The following is a 23,715-nucleotide window of genomic DNA, read 5'->3' as shown; positions in this document are numbered from 1 at the left end:
CACTGTCATCTTTCCAGTGCCAGGCAAAATTTTTAAATTTTTCCCCAGACTTCTAATTTTTTGTTCTAATTATGTGTTTTTTAAATTTATTTTTAAAAATGTGCCATTCCCTCCAAGTGCTTAAACTGACACCCATGGGATTATCCCAGGGTATGGTCTTGAAGGCGTATAAGGCCACCACCTTGCTGAAGCTAAGCATGTTTGGGTTTGGTCAGTGTCTGAATAGGTGACCACCTGGGAACCACATATATGTGGCCTTGGGTTCCATGATGAAAGGTGGGATATAAAAGTAGTAAATAAATAAATAATCCCATCTTTAAAAACCCACCAATCTTTGAAATAAATTAGGCTGAGGAAGGAAGTGGCCCAGGGTCATCCACCCATTCTTGGACAAGCAAAGATTTCAACCAAGGTTTCCCCTAGCTATATCCAACATACAAATCAGCGACTGGAAGCCCCTAGACCAAATCTAACTCTGAGAATCACAGGTGGTCGTCCACTGTAGAGGCAAAGATCCTCATGGACTGCCAGAAAGTCATCCCCATTTGTTAACAGGTTGCTGGCTTTTTGCAGAAGGCTTACACCTTCTTCTTTGCATATTCCTAGGACAGGGATTGGTAACCTGATTATGATGGATTCCAATTCCCATCAGCACCAGCCAGTATGGCCAATTTTCAGGAAAGATGGGGGTTATAGTCCAACAGCATCTGGAGAGAGGCACATTCCCCATCTCTGTTCTAGGACCTCTTCCACTGATGCTTCCACATTATGAGAGCTGGTGTAGTGTAGTGGTTAGAGTGAGTGTGGTGGACCTCCAGATGTTGTTGAACTACAGCTCCAATCATCCCTGTCCACTGGCTATGTGTAGTCTTGCATCATCTGGAGGGTACTGTGTTGGCTACCCTGCCCTGGAAAGATACTGTGTTGGAGACATTGTGGGAAATTTAAGTTGGCAGTTCTTCAACCTAGTGGTCTGATTGGAGCCCCAGAAAAATTGGTTCTGAAAGGCAGTTCAGATAAGGCATTTGCTAGACCTGATTAACTATATTATATTAGGGGAGTGGGGACAAGTGTCATTATCTCAGAACTGCCCTAGTTCTATGGCAGTTAATTCAGTCTTGCCAGAGGAGTAACAATGCCAAACTTGAATCTTTACCCTCTTTTGGGAAATAGAACAGCAAGTGTGATTTTTTACCTCCTGACATCCTTTCTATCGTCTAAAAATAGCAATGATATGTGCCCCAACTTCTTAAATTTGCTTGCTCTTCAGTTTTGGTGATGCAGCAATAGCAACACCTAGTGACTAATTTAATTATTGCATGATGAAAGCTAACCATATAGCATGATGCCGAAGTCAGCACTGTAAGCAGCATGATCTAATGCAGTGGTTCTCAAACTTTTTTGGTTTGCGGCGCACTGTAAAACATACAAAAATTTTCTGGCGCACTTCGTGTACAAACGTAAAAATGTATTAATATATTTTAAACTATGAATAAAAATAACTTAAACTATAGAAAACTATTACCGTATACAAATGGGTTTCTTCTTTTTAAAATATACTTTCATAATATTTGAGGCACACCTAGACACCTCTTAGGGCGCACCAGTGTGCCTGGGCGCACCGTTTGAGAATCACTGATCTAATGGCTATGGTGATAGGACTTCTGTGTGGAAGGGGAAAATATCCATACAAGAAACTTTGTCACATTTTATTTATTTATTACCAAAAAATGCCACTTTTCTAAAACGGTCAATCTGTATTAAAAAAAATCCACATTAAACACGTATAGAAACAACAACTTGAGTCATAACTAAAGGCCAAACTTGAATGACATTAATTACATGAATGCAGTTAATATGCACACATTGATTAGGTAAAGAGCAGCTGGAGGGAAGCATGAGCAGTTTTGAGACTTAGATAATGGCGCTCTCTCTGCCTCTCTCTCTCTGCCACAGTATTTATATAACGAGAACTGTGTAGCAGGAGCTACCCTGTCCTTTGCAGTGCTCCTAGCTCTGCTATGGAGGAGAAGAGCGCTTCTGGGAAGCTGTAACTGACATTGGCTATAACTTGAAAAACTCTAACATTAAGAACTTGAGCCTGCTTTCCTCTTCTTCCCTTCCCTTTTTCCTGATTTACAAGTCAACCTTAGGGCTACCTGATTTACAAAAAATCAGTGTTCAGAGACTTTTTGGCTAAAGGGCAGGTCATAAATGCTGTAAACTAATAAAACCAAAATGGGCTCATTAATTTATTTTCACTATTAACTTGTCTAATTTACCTCTAGACTATTCTAAACCAATTACTGTGTTTTGTAAAGCAAGCGTGGAGAACCTTTTTTTCATCTGAGAGCCACTTTCTCTCCAGAATGATCTTGTCAAAGGCTGCATGCTGGCAGAGCTCAGGGGGATGAGGCCAGTGCTAGGGAGAGGTGGCAGAGCCAATGAGGGTGGAGCACCCACTTCCTCTGTCTCTCTCTTTCTGCCATTCTCTCTTCCCTCTCCATGCCACCCACATGAAATTAGGCTGAGGGCTGCATGAGGTTAGGCCCACAGCCACATGAGCCACAAGTTGCCCACCTTTGATGTAAAGGTTGCTAGAAGCCTTCTATAGGTAAAATAAATACACTGGCATGGCTGTTCCTATTAAAGAATGCCTGTGCATGAAAATATAATTGGTTGACTTGTCATATTCTGTACATGTGTGAATGGGGATAAAAAACGTTACTTTATTATATAGCTTTCTGGGCTTGATGCTAGGATGGCAATGCTTTTGTGATAAAAGGGAGTGATTCCTGTAGTACACAGTTAATTTACAGAATCCAAATATTATGTGGCATCCATTAGTTCAGAAGGCTTTTAAATAAAATTGGACAAATGGGTCTATCAGTGACCAAAGGTCATGGTACCTAGATGCAACCTAAATGTATGTACTTGACATATCTCTGAATATCAGAGACAAAGTGCTATGATGTGTCTGCTGGATTTTACTAAGCAGCTTTAAAGGCTGTAAAACAGGGATTGGTGGACATCAAGCTTGCAGGAACTTTTTTTTCCTAGGACCTCAAGGTCCACAAGCTGGAGACAAGTGTAAAATCTGGTTTAGAAAGACAGGTAGAGACTAAGGGCACTTCTGAGTACATCTCAACTGATGAACTTGTTTTCTGTACCAGAAATGAACTAACAATTCATTCTTGATTTCTCTTCAAGTTTTCTTAATTTCAGAATCCCAATTTTGAATGTTAGAAGTTGTTGCTATTGCTGGGAGTCTGAAATCCTTGCCGAGCTACTGCAAATCCCAGAGATCTTCCAGTAGATCCCCCATCTGCTCACCCCTGCAAATAATTCTATTTTCTCTCTCTTTAGTGTTCTTGCTGTCTGCATCCTACTGTACTTGGTGTTAGTGTTGTTTCTAGAGTAAATGCCTTTTTCAGATACGAAGTTGTTAACCTATTTTAATTTTAATTGTTTGCTATTTACAGTGATTCCATACAGGACAGTGATAATCCCCATTAAAAAGCTAAGCAATGCAATCACCACATCAAACCCATGGATTTGTGTTTCGGGAGAACTGGGAGATACTGGAATAATGCAGATCCCAAAGAATCTTTTAGAAATGACATTTGAGGTAAGTATAGTCCACAGCAGTTTCCAAAGGTTAGCTGCTACCACTGGCAGGTAGCTCTTGTTTAAATCGTGACGCAGATAGAATTTTAAGCATGACTCAGTGCTGCTTTTAAAAACCTACGCTTTATGACAACAAATAAAAGCATGAAACTTTTGCTGCAAAAAGGAGCCCACTTGCTCTCTGATAGAACACCACACAATCTTCTGGTCTCACAGGGAGCAGAGAAGCTTTATATCTCGTCATTTTCCTTTTTAAAGGCTCAGTAAAGATACAGCTTGCAGCCTCTTGCATCAGCTCCTGGCTGGGTCAGGGGGCATAAAAACCCGGCTGCCCTTGGGCGGCAGGTCTGCCACCAGCAGGGTTGCCACCGAAGGGTCGACACCAAAGGGAGGGCGAGGGCACCGGCCCCTGCTGTTTTTTTTTAACCAGTCTAGAGGAGATTGGTAGTGGGGAAGGGTGTATGGCGCATGTGAGGGCCTGTGCAGTGAACTGAATGACAAGACAAAGTCACCAGAAGCCTTCAGAGTGTGAGTCTGTAACTGGCAGAAAGCTGGCCCTCCCTGGGTGTGAGACGGGGGGGGGAGTAGATGTGCCCTGTTTGAAAGATATTGAGTGGGTCTGACTGTTCCCAATTCTCTCAGAGGCCTACTAGGATAACTGGTTCAGGTAGGTTTTGTTGGTGGGCTCTTGTTGGGTCCATATCAGATGTTTAGGAGGAGTCTTAGTAAGGAAGAACATGAGTGATGCCACCGCAATTTCAGTGATCATGTATAGAGGGATGTATAGCCATGGGGAGGTGGTGAACTACCAGAGAAGATGAGGGCAAGGCTATCTACACCTTGTTCCTCGCTCCCACTCCTCTCATGGACTGGTTCCTTGTTGCTCATCTACTGTGCCCACTGGTCTCTGTGTGGTGTTAACACCAGATCGGTACATAATAAGACCACACTCATCCATGATTTGATTGTGGATGAAGGTGCCGATTTGGTGTGCATTACCAAGACTTGGGTGGGTGAGCTGGGAGGAGTTGATCAGACCCAGTTTTGCCAACCTGGATGCTGGATGCAACACCAGCACAGACTGCAGAGATGGGGGAGAGCAGATGCTGTGGTCTACAGAACTTCCATCTCTGTTACCCGGAAACCACTCTGTCTTGGAGCTGGCTGTGAGGGCCTGCGCCTGGTGTTGGCCAAGGAGACAGGAAACAAGGGTTGCTGCTGGTGTATCGTCCACCCTGCTGCCTGGCAGCTTCTCTGACCAAGCTGGTGGAGGCCATCTTGGCTGTGGTATTGGAGGAGCCCAGAACAATAGTCTTGGGTGATTTCAGTGTCCATGCTGAGGCTGCCTCTAGTGTTCCAGCTCGGGACTTCATGGCCTCCATGATGACCATAGGGCTGTCTCAAGTTGTCACTGGCCCGATGCATAGGGCAGGGCACACCTTTGACCTAGTTTTTGCTCCAGATGGAGGAAGGAGTGGTTTGGAGATAGGGGGTGGATGTCACCCCGTTGTCATGGTCAGACCACTTCCTGGTGAAATTTAGACTTATGGCCCCAATCCTTCCCTGTAGGGGTGGTGGACAGATTAAGATGGTCTGCCCCCGGAGACTAATGGAATCCACAGGGTGTGGTCAGTGCATTGTTGTGGGAGGGAGTCGTTCCAGCTGCCCTGAAAGAGGCAGTGATCTGACCGCTCCTAAAAAGCCCACCCTGGACCTATTGGTTTGCAACAACTACCGACCGGTTGCAAAATAAACCTTCTTAGGCAAGGTGATTGAGAGGGTTGTAGCACAGCAACTACAAGTACTCTTGGATGAAACAGATTATCTTTACCCATTCCAATCTGGGTTCAGGCCTGGTTATGGGACTGAATCAGCCTTGGTCGCCGTGATGGATGACCTTTGTCAGGAGAAGAACGGGGAGTATGACCCTGTTAATTCTTACTTGATCTCTCAGCAGCTTTTGATATCATTGACCATGGTATCCTTCTGGGCCGACTTGGTGAGATGGGTATTGGAGGCACTGTTTTACAGTGGTTCTGATCCTATCTCCAGGGTCATTTTCAGAGAACAGCATTGGGTAATTGTCTTTCGGTCCCCTGGCAGTTGTGTTGTGGGGTGCTGCAGGCTACCATCTTGTCCCTCATGCTGTTTAACATCTATATGAAGCTCTTGGGAGCGGTCATCATGAGATTTGGGGCGAGGTGTCAGAAGTACACTGATGATACCCAGCTCATTTCTCTGTAACATATGAATTGGGAGAGGCCATGCAAGCCCTGGACCGCTGCCTGAACTCGGTGGTGGGCTGGAAGAGGGCCAACAAATTGAGTCTGAATCCTAGCAAGACAGAGATGCTGTGGATTGGTGGTTCCCGAGTTTGGACAATTGGTCAATTGCTTGATTTGGATGGGGTTGTGCTCCCACTGAAAGAGCAGGTCCGTAGTCTGGGGGTGCTCCTCGATTCATCTTTGTTGCTAGAAGCCCAGGTGAACTCAGTGGCTAGGAGTGCCTTTTACCAGCTTCGGCTGGTAAGACAGCTGCGGCCATTTCTGGACTGGGATAGCCTGGCCACTGTTGTCCATGCACTGGTAACCTCCAGGCTCGATTACTGTAATGTGCTCTGTGTGGGGCTGCCCTTGAGGTTGGTCTGGAAGCTGCAGCTGGTGCAAAATGCGGTGGTGAGACTGCTCACTGGGGCAGGGTATCGCCAACATGTCACCCCACTGCTGAAAGAATTGCACTGGCTACTTATTAGCTACTGGACTAAGTTCAAGGTTCTAGTTTTGGTGTACAAAGCCCTATACAGCTTGGGACCAGGATATCTTAAAGACCGTCTTATCCCTTATATACCCAGTAAGTCACTGCACCTTGCAGGTGAGGGCCTCCTGCAGATACCATCTTATCAGGAGGTCCGTTGTGCACAACATAGGAAGCGGACCTTTAGTGTAGTGGCACCTACCCATTGGAATTCCCTTCCCTTAAATATTAGACAGGCGCCATCTCTGTTATCTTTTTGACTCCTACTGAAGACCTTCTTCTTTCAGCAAGCCATTTAAGTTGAGACCTTATCCCAGTCTGCGTCTGTGTTGGAATTTCTTTTTAATACGTTTTTAAACTTTTTTTTTTTTTTAGAGATGTTTTTAAAGCTTTAACGAAATGTTTTTAAGGATGGGTTTTTAAATGTATTTTACAGTCTGTTTTTATAATGTTTTAAAGTGTTGATGAGAGCCAGTGTGGCGTAGTGTTTAAGATGTTGCACTATGACCTGGGAGACCAGTGTCCGAATCCTCACACAGCCATGAAGCTGACTGAGTGACCTTGGGCCAGTCACTGCCTCTCAGCCTCAGAGGAAGGTAATGGTAAACCTCCTCTGAATACCACTTACCACGAAAACCCTGTTCATAGGGTCGCCATAAGTCGGAATTGACTTGAAGGCAGTCCATCTCTCAAAGTGTTTATAGTGCTTTTGTTTGCTGTCCTGTGCTCCTACAGGGAGGAAGGATATATTTCAAATAAGAAAGAAGGAAAGAAGGAAGATGCTTGTGTAGACCAGATCACATTTGGTCTGATAACAGTTAGCCATGATCAGTCATCATCTTCAATAGATACAATATACAAGGACTTTAACAGACAGAGAGAGCTCTGTGGGAATCAAGGACTGCCACATTTGGCTGCTTTAATCTGAGAAATGCAAAAAACCCAAAACCATTATGGGTTGTTTTGGTTGTGTATATACTTAAAGCATTCAGTTTTAAACTTGTCCTTTTCTCTTTTCAGTGTCAGAACTTGGGAAAGCTAACTACTGTTCAAATAGGTCATGACAATTCAGGACTATTAGCCAAATGGCTGGTGGATTGTGTCATGGTCAGAAATGAAATCACAGGGCACACCTATAGGTAAGTGCTAAAACATTGTGTGAGTGGCTAGCAAGGTCAAACTCTATTTTCACCTTTTGAAGTTGAAATGTTAAATATATGAATATGGTCATGTTCATTTACAACTTTAGAGTGCAATCTTGTACATATCTACTCAAAAGTAAGCCCCACTGAATTCTACAACGCTATAGCACAGTGGGGAGGAGAGCCTGGCTGGGAGTCCAGAGTCTGTGAGTTCAAATCCCTGCTTGTGTCTCCTGGGTATAAAGGGCCAGCTAAAGATCACCCCCACAGTGAGTGGCTCAGGGGTTACGTGCCCTGCCACCTGTGGGCAAGCTGCATAGTCCCAAGGAGCCCAGTTGCCCCCCAGCTGGCCGTTGCGGACAAGGAAGGGGCTGGCTTGTGCAGCTGTGGCAAGCGGAGCAGGCCCTAGCCAGCTGGGGAGGACTAGCCTCAGAAGAAGGCAATGGTAAACCCCCTCTGAATACTGCTTACCATGAAAACCCTATTCATAGGGTAGCCATAAGTCGGGATCAACTTGAAGGCAGTCCATTTCCATGTTTTTATTCCCAGGTAAAAGGGGGGTAGGACTACAGCCTTAATCATCCTTGCTACTGACTTTGCAATGGCACACCTCCCCCTCTTCTCTGCCTCACTTTGAGGAAGGAAATGGGGTCTTTCCTCAAAGCGAGGCATTCTGGAAGAGATGGCTTAAGAGAATGCCTGCTTTTTCAGAATGGCTAGACATTCTCTCTTTAAATTATTAAAACATTTCCGGTTGCTTTACACTTTTAAATAATTTGAAAAGAGAATGTCTAGCCACCCTGCGGTCCAGCCTTGGCTGGCTGTGTGGGCAGGGATGGACAGAAGGTAGATCTGGATCAAATGGTAGATCTCTGTGTGGTTTTCAGTAGATTGACAAGGGTTTCTGACTCCTGATACTCAAACCTATCATGGTCCTGTTGGTGGATCTCAGGGTTTTCATAATAAATAAACTAGATTTTGCAAACCTGAAATCTGTCCATCCTGGTGTCTACTGGCCCCCATTCATAAGAACTGATGCAGTCTGATATCCAGGAGCAGAGCATGTGGTTTCCTATAACTTTCTTAAACTAGAAGGCAGAACTTAACTGCAATTCCTTTTGTGTGTGTGTCTGTGTGTGTGACACCTTAGGTTCCCATGTGGAAGATGGTTGGGGAAGGGTGTTGATGATGGTAGCCTGGAGAGGATTCTCATAGGAGAGTTGCTTTCAACAGCATCAGAAGATGATCTAGGGAAGCAGTGTCGGACCCCACCTCAACAGAAATCCCCAACTACAGGCCGCAGATTGAGTATTACTTCTCTCACAGGGAAAAATACAAGTAAGACTTAGCTTCTTGCAAAAACATCAGGAGGCAGCATTGGCTAATGATGGCATTTCATTTTTGTTAATGAAACATTTTAAGATGGACATTGGATTTAGTGGTATAAATGTAGTTTTCCCCTATGTTTAATAAATCCATAGTTCCAAAATAAACCAACTAAGCCAACTCAGACCTACAGGGATGTCCTCCTAGGACATTGTCACAAATTTCAATCTGTACAACATCCCCAAATTTCAGCCAGTTACTACTTACTGTTTTCCTTCTGTGGAAACAAATCCACAGAGGTCCAAAATTATGCCAGATTACTCAATATGCATGGAGAAGGGACCAGTGTATACTGCTCAGAAAAATTCTACCTCTTCTGAATAAGTGTGTTTTGGCTCAAGGTGCTTTGGTAGTGTTAAGCACACTTGTGGTGACCAAAAATCCCCACCACTCTGGGGTACAAAGTGACTCCATCCATCCATTGGAAATGTCATTGGGGTCCAAATATACCCAAAGTTTGCCAGTGTGATTTTTTTTTCTGGGTCTGTGTGACGCCCTTCCCTGGCTCTCCCTGTCAGGTTCCTACCTGCTCGTGGTTACTGCCTGTCACTAGGCACCACCAGGGACTCCACCAGTCCGGACTGTCCTTTTTTATGATTTCTCTCCCCGCTCTAGCACAGATCTCAACAGATCCCCCTGCTAGGCAGCACCACCAGTCACGTCCTGTAACCAGTATTTCCAGAGACTCTGCCTGAGTCTCTCTGTCAGGTTACCTCTGTGACTGAGTGCTCAAGCTGTCCCACTCCCTTTGTATCAATGCCGATAATTCTGGTTTGCTCTGAATACTTGTGGTGTTATATTCTCCCCTTCACCGCTGCCACCATTTGTTACAGTTTCCCTTCAGCCTTGGTCATCACCTTACCCTCCCTTCTGGTCTGTGAAACCCCAGCCAAGGATCAGGCCTTTGGTAAACCAAATATATTTATTAAATAGCAAAGATAACAAGATTTCTTCATAAAGGCACTTAAGCATATGGTTACATCTATTCCTGAGGTACTGGTCTTAGTATTAATCCGAACTCCACACTCTCCACCCAATCTCCTCTCAAAAACCCACCAAAACAACCCACTTCACGCTCACCGTCCACCCAGATTTAACTGTCATCCTTCCATTTATACTGTCAGCCATTCTCAACACTCAGCCAATCATCCAGCATTCTACTGCCCATTTACTCCCCCCTCCTCTTTCATTCCACTTACCATGTATCTCCTATACAAACAGCACTTACCATATATACACTAATACAGGAACATCACGGTCTGCATGAGGGTTAAAGGTATCTGGCTATCACTGTATCTTGTGACAGAAATTTTGTGCTTCTAAAGTCTCCATGCAGGTAGGTATGCCCTTACTGCTAATGCTATAGATAAACCCTCTTCCCTTTTAGAATCTGAACCTTCATATCTCTGAGGATGAATTCTGCTTTTCATACTTATTTTCCTTTCCCTCCCTGCAGAACCCAATGCAGGGCAGATCCAAGAGGGAATTGGGGAGGCTGTGAACAATATTGTGAAGCATTTCCACAAACCTGAAAAAGAGGTACCTTCTCAAATATTTAAATTATACTACCATATCAAAAGAAAATGTAAGCAAACCTCTTGGTGCTGGAGTGATACAATGTTTTCTGGTGGTGATGCAGCAACTTTGATCATATTAACCTTATAAAATTATGAACTCAGATTCATTGTAGTGACAAGCTTTGGAATTCATCATCTAGTTGCTTTCATGGTTCATTACTTACTATTTGTTATGTGATGCCGATTTTGAAGCAGACTATAAACAACCTTAACCATCACTCCACTTTTTATTTTTTGGTTATGTGAAGCTTCCTGACTGAAAGTATGAAGCCATGATGGTGGCAGTCTTTCGGGCAGTCCAGTGCCACATGGTTTGACTTCAAAAGTCACAGCAGGTGTAAAGAGTTTCTGAATATGTTCAAAGTTTAAAGAACAGACCAATTCGTTTACAGAAAAGGGGGAAACAGCATCTAACAACCCCAGCAATTGGCATGAAGTCCAGATATTTGTTCCCATATGAACAAATGGGTGCACACTTCACAAAACACTTTTTTTCTGCACAGAGATGATCAGGCAGGGACAGCCATAGCTCACTGCTGTAGCTATGCAGTATATCCAACTCCAGATGCTTTGTTTTTGATTGGAAGAACAAACCATCCCTGCAACAAAACATTGCAGTGTCTGTTCATTATTTCAGTGAATCAGCCACACTTTCCTCCACGATAACACTATTCTGTCCTCTTCCCCCCCCCGCCCCCGCTAGCGCCAACAGTCAATCAGCATTCCATGGTGACTGAGCTTGCCCAGTCCTCACTGGGTTGTTTTATGTTTTTTCCTTCATTCTTGTGGTTTTTTAAAGTTTTTTTTCCTACTTCTCAAATCTTGAGGTTCCCCCAAGTCTGCTAATACCTCCCTTCTGTGCATTGGTGGTGTTATTTTGGCTACGTAATGACTGGCACTCAGAGAACTGAGATCGCTATTGGTATATATGAGGAATAAAATAACTAGAGTAATGCCAGTTATGCCTCCCCGCCTTTATCCCACCAGCTTCTTGCAAGTACCAGGGAAAAAAGGTCATTCCCCCCCAATGCACCAGCACAATTCTCTTCAGTACTCTCCCTGATATCTGCTGACTTGTGAAATGCAGCTTTTGCAGATCACCGGTGTCCTATCTCTGGGTCCGAAGTCCATTTCTGCCTAGGGTGCAGACATAGAAAACCAACTTGCACAGTTTGTAACAAGTCTGGAAAACTGGTTAAAAAGCATCAGTAGCAAGATAAAAGTCAGAAATGGAGTAACACTGAATGATCTGTGTTGGTATGCCACATGTTTACAATCATTATTTCTCTTTCTGTAGAGGGGAAGCCTCACTGTTCTCTTGTGTGGAGAAAATGGCCTGGTAGCAGCACTGGAACAGGTCTTCCACCATGGTTTCAAGTCTGCTCGTATCTTCCATAAGAATGTCTTCATCTGGGACTTCATAGGTATTCAGCTTGTTTGAGTCAGTTGAGCTTTTTGGGTCAAGGTCTCTGAAACCTATGCATTTGGGCTTTATGTCATTCGGGTGAAATTCATAGCCAATTCATCTCTAAATGGTGGCTATTTGCTGAGAATGGTTGGGGTAGCCCCATCAGAGAGTGTTAAGTGGCCTATTTCTTGTCACACTAGTAAGATTTGAAATGCGGGGGAGGGATGGGATCCGCAGTTGAGTTTGGCTGCTTCTTCCACCAGAGCTCTACCTCCCTAAAATTTATAAGGGCATTCCATAAATAATGAAGAAGCTATTTTTCTAGGCGGGTTCATACCTTCCTTTGTTCAGACAGGCCTGTATTTTCAAGTGATTCTTAATTTGCAAGATGGTGTAAACCAGTAGACTATACAAAATACTTCTTGCAATAGATGCCTTCAGGGCAGTAATTACCTCTGAATCCATGGCTACTGTGTCTTAATGTGTTAGGAATGCACGTTAAGGTCATAAATTAGCTGTGGCTCTCGAACTGACTAGCCCAAATTGTCATTCAGGAAATCACTCAAGACTTCATAGCAAAATTGTTACTTTAACCTTTCCTCATATAGTAGTATTTGCAAAATCCTAATTGCTGTAAGTCTGTGGTTTCTAAATGCTTTCTTAGTGACCGTCATTCCTAATAATAAAAAGCAAAGAAGAAATTGTACAATCACATTGAACTTGGATAATATATACAGAATTGTTCTTTATAGTGCAGGCTTTGGATCAAGTTAGGTGCTAAAAAGTTCAATACTTTTTTTGGAAATGGACTGCCTTCAAGTCGATCCCGACTTATGGCTACCCTATGAATAGGGTTTTCATGGTAAGCAGTATTCAGAGGGGGTTTACCATTGCCTTCCTCTGAGGCTAGTCCTCCCCAGCTGGCTAGGGCCTGCCCCGCTTGCCACAGCTGCACAAGCCAACCCCTTCCTTGTCGGCAACGGCCAGCTGGGGGGCAACTGGGCTCCTTGGGACTATGCAGCTTGCCCGCAGCTGCACAGGTGGCAGGACTTGTAACCCCTGAGCTACTCACTGTGGGGATGATCTTTAGTTTGCCCTTTACACCCAGGAGGCATGAGCGGGGATTTGAACTCACAGACTCTGGACTCCCAGCCAGGCTTTCCTCCCCACTGTTTTAGCACAGAGTAAATGGATGCATGCCTCTAGGTATAGTTTCAATACTGTGTGTTACCTGCACTTGTGAATGCTAGCTTCTAAATGGCCTCACTCACAGCAGGTTCAAAGGACTGAGAGGTTATTCACATTCTACACTCAGTGAGTTTCTCCTCCCCCCCCCTTTTATCCACTTGCAGAAAAGGCTGTGGCCTACTTTGATACCACTGACCAGATAGGGGACAATGAAGATAATGTTCTTCTTCAAAAATCCTCCTGCAAAACATTCTGCCGCTATGTAAATGCTATCAATACAGCTCCACGGAACATAGGGAAGGATGGCAAATTCCAAATTCTAGTTTGCCTTGGAATGAGGTATGTATATGTATTTGCTCACAAAAGTCTTCTAAGATGCAAAATTCTTCAAAAGTGTTCTCTTCTAGCAACAGTCTGAGGTCACTTACACCATTGTCATTCCTCATATGGGCAACTGAGGCTAGGAGTGGCTTGCCCAGAACCACTGTGGCATTGCTTGAAGTAGGATTTTGGAGCCAGGATTTTCCAGTCATACCTCTCAGATGTCTCTGACTGGAATCTTTTTAAGCTGCTCCTCCATTTACCTATTTTAATGCATTTGTTTAGATCTATTTTGAGTTCATTATTTTGGATTTGCGTGGAGACATGTCAGGCAGCTGCCAGAAGCCACTATAGCACTTACTTATAAACTAGCAGTAAAATACTTTGTTGCCTTCAGTAATCTTATCTTTTCTACAATGTGCACAGATAATTAGGAAATGTACATTATCAGACCAGAGCATAACCAGCTCTCAGTTCATGGAGCACATACTTTAAGTCCTGGGAGCTTCCATTTATTCCAAAGGTAATGCCAACCTCACAAGAGATGCTGACCTCTCTTGTGCTGTTGCCAACTTCAGCTGTTTTGCATGAGCAAGATAGAGTCCTCAACAGACAATGTCATTACATTAGGAGAATCAGCAGTTAAGCACTCTGAGATCATTCTGTAACTTGTCCCTTGCTTCTCTGTAGCATTAGGATTCTTTCTGGTACTGGCCATCTGTTTTGAGACAACCATAATGCAAGTGAAATGGATCTGCAGCTCAACAATAGAGCCCTTCAGATTCTATCAATTGTTTGGCCACTTTCTACATGACACATCATTTTCATAGGCCAAATTAAACATCAAAGGCTGACCAAGAATCATACAATGTGTTCTGTTGTATATAGTATCCTCTGAAAAATGTGCAACTTTTCTTAACTTTAGCTGCTTGCATTACTATTTTTTGCTTTTATTCAAATGTTTTAAAGTGCTACTTTTTGGATGTCTTAGGGCAGAGATGGAGAAGCGGTTGCCCTGCTGATGGAGTTGGACTCCAGCAACATATGAATGCCACAGATTCCCCATCCTTGGGATGGGCCAATAGAATTTTTAATGTTTCTTCACTGATCTTACCCAACTGTCTCCATTTCTCAACAAGATCTCTTCCAAATGAATGGTCTTCTTTCAGTGGCCGTTCCTTACAAAACAGATCATATTAAACTTTCCCCATCCATCTAGTTTTTGGGATATCACTTGATGAGGAATCCTTCAATCAATGACACAAAACCAACATTCTGCAAGTAATTACCCAGGAAGCCATTCTTAAAAGTATCCCTCTTCTTTATTCTATCTTCTGCAAACTGGAACACAGCTGTTCTAATAACATTCATAGATGAGACCTCGCCAAGTCCCATCTCTGCCTCAGTTTCCCTCTGCCAAAGTTTCCTTCTCCAGGGCAACACCTCTGCTCTACTTGCCTTAGGTTAACCCTCAGGACCGCAACTTCTCCCTGCTTCAGTTACCCTCCAGTGGTGTCACTAGGGTTGGTGTCACCCAGTGCGGTAACTCATGGTGTCACCCCCATGGACCTCCTCCCGTACGAGACCATACAGAATCCTTAGTAATTTTTTTGTACTAATGTTACTCGTAAATCGTAATCCCCGTATATCACTGAATGTAATGGCAATAGTAGTGACATAAACAACTAGCAAATACGCATATGACAAGATTTTTAACCATATAACTAATTTCAGGGCTTGAAAACTAATATTTCTGCTTCCAGTTTCTTCTTTTTGGTACATGGCAACATCCCGTTAATTTGGGGATGCTATGATGTACAAATAAAAATACAGCAATTCAGGTTCACATATTCATATTCAGAAATACAAGAAAAATGGGAGGGGGGTCACTTTTTATACAGAGTTACATTGCATCTTGCCCTCTGTAAAACACTGATACCCTTACTGTGCTCCACTGTTACGGTATTTCATCATAATTTTCCATACAGCATACTACTGGGAGACAGTAGGGGGGAAAACAACAGTTGACTTTATCACAATCACAAAATGAGGAATGGTTCACACATGTGCCCATCCTTAGATTTATGTTCTGCAAAGCCTTGAAGCACTAGAGGTAGAAAAACTTTGGCCCTCCAGATGATGTTGGACTCCATCTCACATCTTTCCCAGCCTATGTAGCAAATGGTCAGGAGTGATGGCAGTTGTAGCCCAACAGTATCTGGAGGGCCACAAGTTCCCCATCCTGCACTAGAGGTTAGAGTCAATCATACTAAATAGGAGACTAGGCCCTCCATCAGTTATGGGGCAAATCCATAAGAATAATGCATTTGGAGCCATTCCACAAGGCAGCAACAGAGGAAGAAATAGGAAGCAGGGCCTACTCCATTGGCTCTTCTGAAAGACCAGCTCAAAGGAGCCAGTATGGTACAGTGGTTAGACTAGCGGCTGGGAGACCAGGGTTCATATTCCCCACTCAGCCATGAAGCTCACTGGGTGACCTTTGGCCAATCACTGTCTCTTAGCCTAACCTACCTCACAGGGCTGTTGAGGATAAAATAGAGAGGGAGTAAACCATGTACACCACCCTTGAGTTCCTTGGAGGAAAGATGGGATAGAGAGTAGATGTACTGCCCTCAAGTCAATTCGGACTTATGGCGACCCTATGAATAGGGTTTTCATGAGGCTAAGAGGCAGTGAGTGGCCCAAGGTCACCCAGTGAGCCTCATGGCTATGTGGGGATTCGAACCCTGGTGTCCCAGGTCGTAGTCCAACACTTTAACCATGTAATAATAAATAAAATTACAATAACATTTGGATTCTTCTCCCCCCTTGCATTGTTTCAATTCAAGCTGGCCAATATAAGAACGATAACAATCAGCTTGCTTGTTTTCCTTTTCCCTCCTCATTGTTTTTCCATATGTGTTGTGTCTTAGGTTGTAAGCCTGAGGGTAGGAACTGTAATGTTTGTTATTATCTTATGTAAGCCATTCTGGAAGCCTTTTCAGCTGAAGAGTGGGGTTTAAAAAATTGGCATAAATAAATAAAATGTATATATAGTTCTTCTACATACTTCATACATACACAGGAATTCCAGGTGCCCCTTTAGTTGCCAATACAGAGAAATGAAGCATGGGCTTACAACAGTCGAATCCAAGATCAATCCTCTCTAGAATCAAGAAAGGATGCATTGGTGAGGAAGCACTCTGTTGAACTAAAAGCTCACATCCTTCTAATCCCAAAAAGAAGCCCATTTATCCCAGTTTTCTAATTTGGCACTCCTTGTTGAGGATCTCCCCGTCAATAACGGATGTGACCCCCCTCCCTTTTCCTCCCCCAGGAAAGGAGCAGAAGCAGCTGTAGGAAGGATGCTGCTAAGCCAGGCTCTTTTGTCTCCCCTTTGAAAAGGGAGGAGTAATCATTAGGGGCAGACACAGAGCCCCCCCCCGCTCCCTCCTTCCGTTCCACTGGCTGCGTCTTTGGGTGGCTCTCAGGTCGCCTTGTCAATCACAGCCACCCAGGAGCCGCAGGGTTGCGCTGCGCTCTCGCAGCCACCCAACAGGTTGGAAAGTCATTAATTACTTACTCGGCCATGCAGGTTTGCGCTCAGGCGGCTCCTCTTGCCATGCTAAGGTAAGGGGGCAGGCAGCTAACGTGGAGACCACAGGAAGCGTTAGCCATCGCCAGCTTTTAGCACCAACGCGCACTCGCAATTTCTATGCCCTCCCTCTTGGGATTCCCTAACGGTGGTTTTGCAGTCTGCTTTGGCTTGCGTTGCCAGCTCACTACCCGAGACTTGCAGGGCAAATGCATCCTGCCCCGCTTCCCGGTGCCTAGGGGAAGCTCTGGGTGTCACCCCCTCTGATGGTGTCACCCGGTGCGGTCCGCACCCCCCTAGTGACGCCACTGTTCCCCTCCCTCAGAGTTCCCCTCTCCACGACCACAACATCTCCCCTCTCCATGCCTCAGTTTCTTTCCCAAGACAACAATTTGTTCTTTCTTCCTCCACTTCTGAGCCTACAAAAGGATCACAATGTCTCCACCCCAATCTTCAGGCAACCCTCTCTTCCACCCACACCTTCCCATGAAAAGGACAATGATATCTCTGCTCAACCTCCCCATTCCTTTTTCTTACTCTCCTCTCTCACCCTCATCTGCAAAAAGAACCCCCTCTCTTAGTCCCAGAAGGAAAGAGGGGGGGGGAGCTCACCCTATGGCAGTGCCTCCCCCTCCTGTCTTCCTCCTCCCATGGTGACCCATTTGGGATCTGAGGTAGATACCTGCAAGGGCCAGCTTCCAAGTCTCAGTTCAGTCCATGTGCCTCTTGCACCTCCTAGCTGCTCAGATTGCTGTCAAAGCATGACAATAGGCCAGTTCAAATATTATACATAGAAACATGTAGTAGAAACATTCACATTTCAAAACATGGTGTGCCACTTTGATTTTTCTTTGATATTCAGATCACTCACTAATATTTGTGTATCAGTAATTCATTTTTGAAAGGCATAGGTTCTCAGCATTTGAAGCCTTTATGCTGATCTTGAATCTGATCAGTGAAATTAAGTTATGATATTTTATTAACACAAGCTTCCTTCAGCACAGCAATTTAGAATGTGTATAGTCCTATGCAATTTGCATTAAATCAACCGTACATGCCCACATGGTAGCATTCTTTTATGCTTATTATAACACTATTGTTTTAAAACAATGGCACAGAAACTGCATGGAAAGATACCTCAGTAAAGTTGTTCTCATCCTGCTTTGGATGGAGACACTAACTATACAGATGATGTCCGGCGATATATAGTGTGGACACATAAATACAGTGATAGCACTTTTCTGCATGTAAGATGTGCGGCATGAGAAGTACTTCTAAACTGTATAAACGCTTCTCTAGCTTGGTGTACACACAACACTTTACTATGGTTAATGCTATCCATGGTTGGTTACCTTAACTGAGTTAAGACACAACTGTACAGTGAAACCATAGTTTAGTGTGTCAAGCTAAGCTTTGCTCTTCTCTGGAGACATCAACAAAACTTGCTTTTCACCTTGTACAAAGGCTAGAGTGGTGGGGGAAAGTGTCTTAATTATGGTTCATGGTGAAGATGTAAGCTTAGCATGGATAATGAAAATAATTGTTTGAAACCCCACTTTAAACCATGGTTTCATAACCTGGTTTGCAGCCAACCTGTAATAATAGTTGAGGTATTCAGATGTAGTCTTTAACCACGGTTAAAGAAAAAACAAACCCTAGTTAAGTATTACACCTGCATGGAACATCTGAATGAATCTTAAACAGCCTGATGATACCATTTCTTTCACAGGGATCACTTTGTCCCACAGTGGATTCCCTTACTGGCAGAGTGCCCAGCCATCACTCGGATGTATGAAGAGAATGCTCTCCTGCGTGACCGCATGATGGTGAACTCCCTCATCAGAGTCCTACAGACATTGCAGGACTTCAACATCGTATTAGAAGGATCACTCATTAAAGGGGTGGATGTGTAGCATATGGCTTTGCAGACAGCTCTCTGTCTCTCCTCTCCCAGGCAATTGAAATATATTGAACTTGGGAGAGGGCAGATCTATGATAACACAAATGCTGCTGGTAGTGCCCCACTGTGTGTTTTAAAAACAGCTTGTTGGTAGGTGAGAGTGGTGGTTGTGGGGAGACTCTCTCACTCATGTAGTTTCCTTACTGGTCTGCCCTAAAGCTGCAAACAAGCTAAGCTGCAGTATTGTAGTTTTCAAATCAGAGGTTTAGTGTAAAATAGAGTATTTTCGTGTGTTCAATGTGTGTAAATAGGCTACCTTACTTCATAAATATTACCAATAAGGAAATTTTCTTAGAATCAGTGTTCTAGGGTTGAGGGTGGGGAAATGTAGCCTAAAACAACTTTATAGGGTTGGGAGGAGGGAAGCATTACTTGCAACTACAGGGAAAAGCCACTCTGTGTGTAAATATTGTATAAATGTAGCAGGGGGCTTTTCTGCATATTGCAAAGGAACAACTAAAGACTCTCTGGGGTAGCCACTCTGTACTCTTCTTGTGAATGTATATTGTTTGCTCTGTTTCTTGTAAGTGGTCAGTCTCATTCCATTTATATCCAAACCTTATTTTGTGCATCAAATAAGCTGTGAATCATAGGATTCTGGATCTTCACCAGGACTTTTGTCAGTCAGCACAAGTGGTTCTTGAAGAAGTATCTTCACACTGGACCTGAGGAGTTCTTGATCTTCAAACAGGGATCCACCAAGGTCTCCTTGAGGAATTTTGCTACATTAAATGACAAAAAAGGGAGAAAAGCTGTACTAGAGTTTTGAACTGATAACTAAGATTTCAGCTCTCTCCTTCTCTTCCCTCCCTCCCCAGGCTTTTGTGTTCTGTGCAAGCACCACCTGTTTCAGGTGACATTTTTAGAAGGGAAGAGGGGGCTTCTGTAAGAAAAGGCAATCTTTCATCACAAGCCATTTCTGCAAAATTCCTGGCCTTCACAATTGTTTCAGGCAGTTTGAAATGTCAAAAGCTTCTGTCAGATGCTTCATTGTTCTGTATCCAGAAGAGCAAGAACTAACCTTACTCCCATGGGAGGCTTCTTGTAACATTTTGCTTTGCTTGCAATATGGGAACCCCATTTGAACAGAAAGGGTCCATACAGCAAGCTGCTGCCATGTACAAATAGCCTCTCATGAAATAAAGGCCGTCTCTTAGGGCAGATATTTACATTGCCTTAGGTCTGGGAACTATTTCAGCATTGCTCCTTCCCATGCCACTCAAGTAACACAGGAAGCCAGTAGTCACATGGGAGGTCTTGCCATAGGGAGGTCTTGGCAAAGGTAGCACAGGGAAGTGGCTGTATTACAACTCCTCCTATGTGAACTTAGCATTCCTATGATGCCAGAGTGGCATGTGAAAGCATCTCACTGCAGCAGCGGCCTGTGCACCCCTGATGTAAGGTATCTCTTGGTTTTGTGTAGTTTTAGCCTTTTAAAGTGAGAGAGGCAACAGGTACCCAGATCTAGAGGCTATTCTGACAAGTAGATAGATTCAGTATTTTGAATAGTAGCAACACAGTTGCTGTAGACAGACAGATTTAAATACTATTATGCAAAAATTAATATTAGATAGTGGGGCAGCATGGATAGCAAATCCAGCATGTACCATTCCATCTCCCCCCCACCCCCCTGCTACCGCTCTAGATGAGATTTTCTCAAGTTTTGGAGAGTTGGCTTTAAAAAACTAAATCTTACTCTACTGATCTGTGGAACTTAATGAGCTCTATCTCTGAGTTTAACCAGTAAAAGGGGGAGGGGGAGGAATCACACTATTCATCATGTCTGACAATAGTGTACTTAAAGGGGAAGTCATTTCAGGGAAGCGATTGTTACTTTTCATTTTAGGCTACAATACATGCTCACCCCCTTCCACTGGTGCATCTCTAATTTCCTAATATTGTGCTAGATTCTAGAGAGGTCCATGAAAAACACAGAAGGGAAAAATATACAATATTTAGGAAAAGAAAGGGAAGAGAGTGTAACTCAGATGTCTCAATTTATTTCATTAAGAGATTATATTCCTAAGTAGTATGCTGATAAGGGATTCTCCTTGGGTGTGTATTCCGTGACAAACACATGACTCCCAATGCTGGCTTGCCATCAGCATGCAAAGCGACAAGAGGAGGGGGGATTTGCAAGAGAGAAATGGCAAGGGGTTGCTTTGCTTCGAAACTTGTTTCTCAGTCAAGTCAGGAAAAATGGCAGGGAAGGAACTTGAGAGAATGTGATGGGTGGAAGAATGGCTAAGTGCACACTTGGCTGCTGCTACTTTGTACAGTTGCAACCATAGCTTTGGGGATCCTGTGGTTTGATTTCCAGTGTGTCATTCCACCCTAAAACTATCTATCTGCTGCTGCTTTTTCTCTTTATGATACCTGTGACCTCCAAAGTTCCTTTCCCGTGCATTTTTAGCCAGAAAATCAAGCTAGGAATGTTAATTGTAAACCATTAGAAAATGTGAGGCAATAAGTGGCTCACATGCCTCAAAGTGTTTTTACCAATATTTCTGCCTGCTTGAAAAATTGGGTGGTACCTTTTGCCACAATATTTGCTAAAATGACACATGAATCCGAGTGCATCAAGTTCACCCAAAGGGCTCTGGCAACATGACTGTGAAGCATGAATGCATGTGGATGTCTTCACCAGAATTTCAGAATACATATAGGGAGGGGGTGAACTTTCCAGATATCCTTTTCCTCAAACAACCAGCTTCCTGTTTATCCCTGACAGTGCTGTCACCTCTGTTTTGATCAGATGGTTAATTCACCCAGGTTACCCCAGCCCCTTTCTGATGGAAGACATGTTTCCACAATCTCGGAAATGATTCTAAATATCTTTAGAAAACTGTTTTGTGAATTTAAATTGCACCCCCATTTAAAGCTGGCAAAAAGCTGGATACATTATTTGAACCTTTATTTTTTCTGTTATCCTTTACTCTTCAGAAGAAGTTTACTGTAGGTAAAACGGATATGGTTATTGCATTAAAAAGTCAATTATTTACAATTATTATAAATACTTGCTCCTTTCTAGTTTTGCAGTAATTTCCAGATAAACAGTACAATTTAGCCTTCACTGCTCCTTTTCTCACACATGTTGTGGAGTGTTTATAGTTCACCTATATCATGCCAGATAATATTTATTAAAAGTCTCTACTAAGAGCTAGCAGAAGTAGATGTACCTCAAAATGGGGATATGGTTCAGAACTGAATAGGAAAAATGAAGGGATTGTCCAAATATCCATATGCTTTGCTTTTATTATGTGTCTCAAAACTGTTCCAGGGAAAGAGGCCCCATGTCTTGTTTTAACTAAATGACATTAAAACAAAAAGCAAGGTGCTATTGGAGGGCTGCATTCATTCCAGAAGAATATGGGACAAATTGGATACCATGATTTTTTTTACTGACTACTACCTTCCTTTCCATCTACTAGTTTTCTGTGAAGCTAAAATAGCTTCTGAAATATCCCCCCTCTGCTTTGAGGCTTATTTCATGACATGGAAAAAGTAATCATTGAAGCAGACAAAGAGAGAGACCTCATAAAGGTTGTATGCTTGAAATTCACAACAGGTCTTTATCCACCACCACTAGCATGTAATGCTTGGCATCTTACCTAGCAATGTAATTTCTTTCTGTAAAGCTTTAACTCATTTTGCCATTTTATTGTTTCACACCAAATTAATAGTATGCAAGGCACACTATGGATGTCTGTTTTCTTTTAGGCAATAAAGCACTATATAATTGTGTAGTATTATAACAACCTTAAGGTATTTTTTGAAGCATGATATTGATCTCTGGTAGACTAGTCTTTTTGGCAACTTCAGGAGTACAGTTCTTTTGAAACATTTATTCCTGTTGTATGCAACTTTTTTTTAAAGAGACAACTACGATCATTTGAAACTGAGGGTTTGCTCTGTCATATTTACAGAAAATGTTCTAGGTTCTTGAAAGAGTGAGAAGGACCTAGTAGTCATGGCTCTCTGAAATTTAATGTACCCTTTCAACATCAGTATTAATGAGCTTTCATTGATCTTAAGAAACTTATTTTTTAAGATGACCAACAGTTTCCAGCAACTTACGAAGTAAATTCTGTGTTTAAGAACTGTGGCTCTCAAAACATTGTACATTCTTACAGCATTGCTAAGCTAACATAGTTAAGAAAATTCAGAGGAACAAAATAGAATTGTAAAGTGGATCAGTATGTAACACTTTATAAGTCTTTGAAGCTAACCAGAATGAGGTGGTCTTGGTGTAAAGGGACCCTCACTACATCTTCCCAATGGACACCTTCCAGCCCATTTACTTGGAGGTACATTCCATGATTTTTAACTGGGATTGACCTCTGAGCAAAGAAGTTTGGGACTGGGCTGTTAGCTTCCTTTTTTGTTTAGAATAAGTTTTGAGAGGTCATGCAGTGTCATAAGTCCTTTGATTTCCCTCCTCAGTCAAGTGAAGGTGTATATCTCATAAGGAAATGTTGTGTTACATTTAAAATGTATAAATGTACCTGATATAGTTTATTAAAGAACTCCTTCCTCCCCCTCCCTTAACTATCTTCAGAATATGTTGCTATTTTATCTTTACATTATTCATAAATTAATCAGGACTGGATAATGTTCAGGAAGTGAATATTGGTAAAAGTATTGTTGTTTCAAGCACTTTAGCATACATATCACAAACTGACATGGGTGTTTTTTTCCAGGGTTTGGATTACAAATAAATGCAGCTTTTCATGCAATGGTCTTTACAAATAAAACTG

At 43.0% G+C, this 23,715-nt stretch overlaps 1 protein-coding gene across 7 annotated transcripts in view; it reads left to right on the top strand.

The window, feature by feature from the left end:
* DENND5B (DENN domain containing 5B) overlaps positions 1-23,715 on the top strand; it is a 160,089-nt gene extending 136,374 nt beyond the window's left edge. For all 7 annotated transcript variants that reach the window (XM_061638703.1, XM_061638700.1, XM_061638704.1 and 4 more), the window contains 7 exons: positions 3,483-3,628; positions 7,402-7,520; positions 8,674-8,861; positions 10,366-10,448; positions 11,784-11,910; positions 13,247-13,421; positions 18,728-23,715. In XM_061638703.1, coding sequence (XP_061494687.1) covers positions 3,483-3,628; positions 7,402-7,520; positions 8,674-8,861; positions 10,366-10,448; positions 11,784-11,910; positions 13,247-13,421; positions 18,728-18,911 — 1,022 coding nt within the window. In that variant the 3' untranslated portion in view covers positions 18,912-23,715. The remainder of the gene's footprint in view (positions 1-3,482; positions 3,629-7,401; positions 7,521-8,673; positions 8,862-10,365; positions 10,449-11,783; positions 11,911-13,246; positions 13,422-18,727) is intronic.

This window comes from Rhineura floridana, chromosome 8, assembly GCF_030035675.1.
Source record: "Rhineura floridana isolate rRhiFlo1 chromosome 8, rRhiFlo1.hap2, whole genome shotgun sequence".
NCBI classification, from domain to species: domain Eukaryota; kingdom Metazoa; phylum Chordata; class Lepidosauria; order Squamata; family Rhineuridae; genus Rhineura; species Rhineura floridana.
This window is presented reverse-complemented; position numbering and strand designations above follow the sequence as displayed.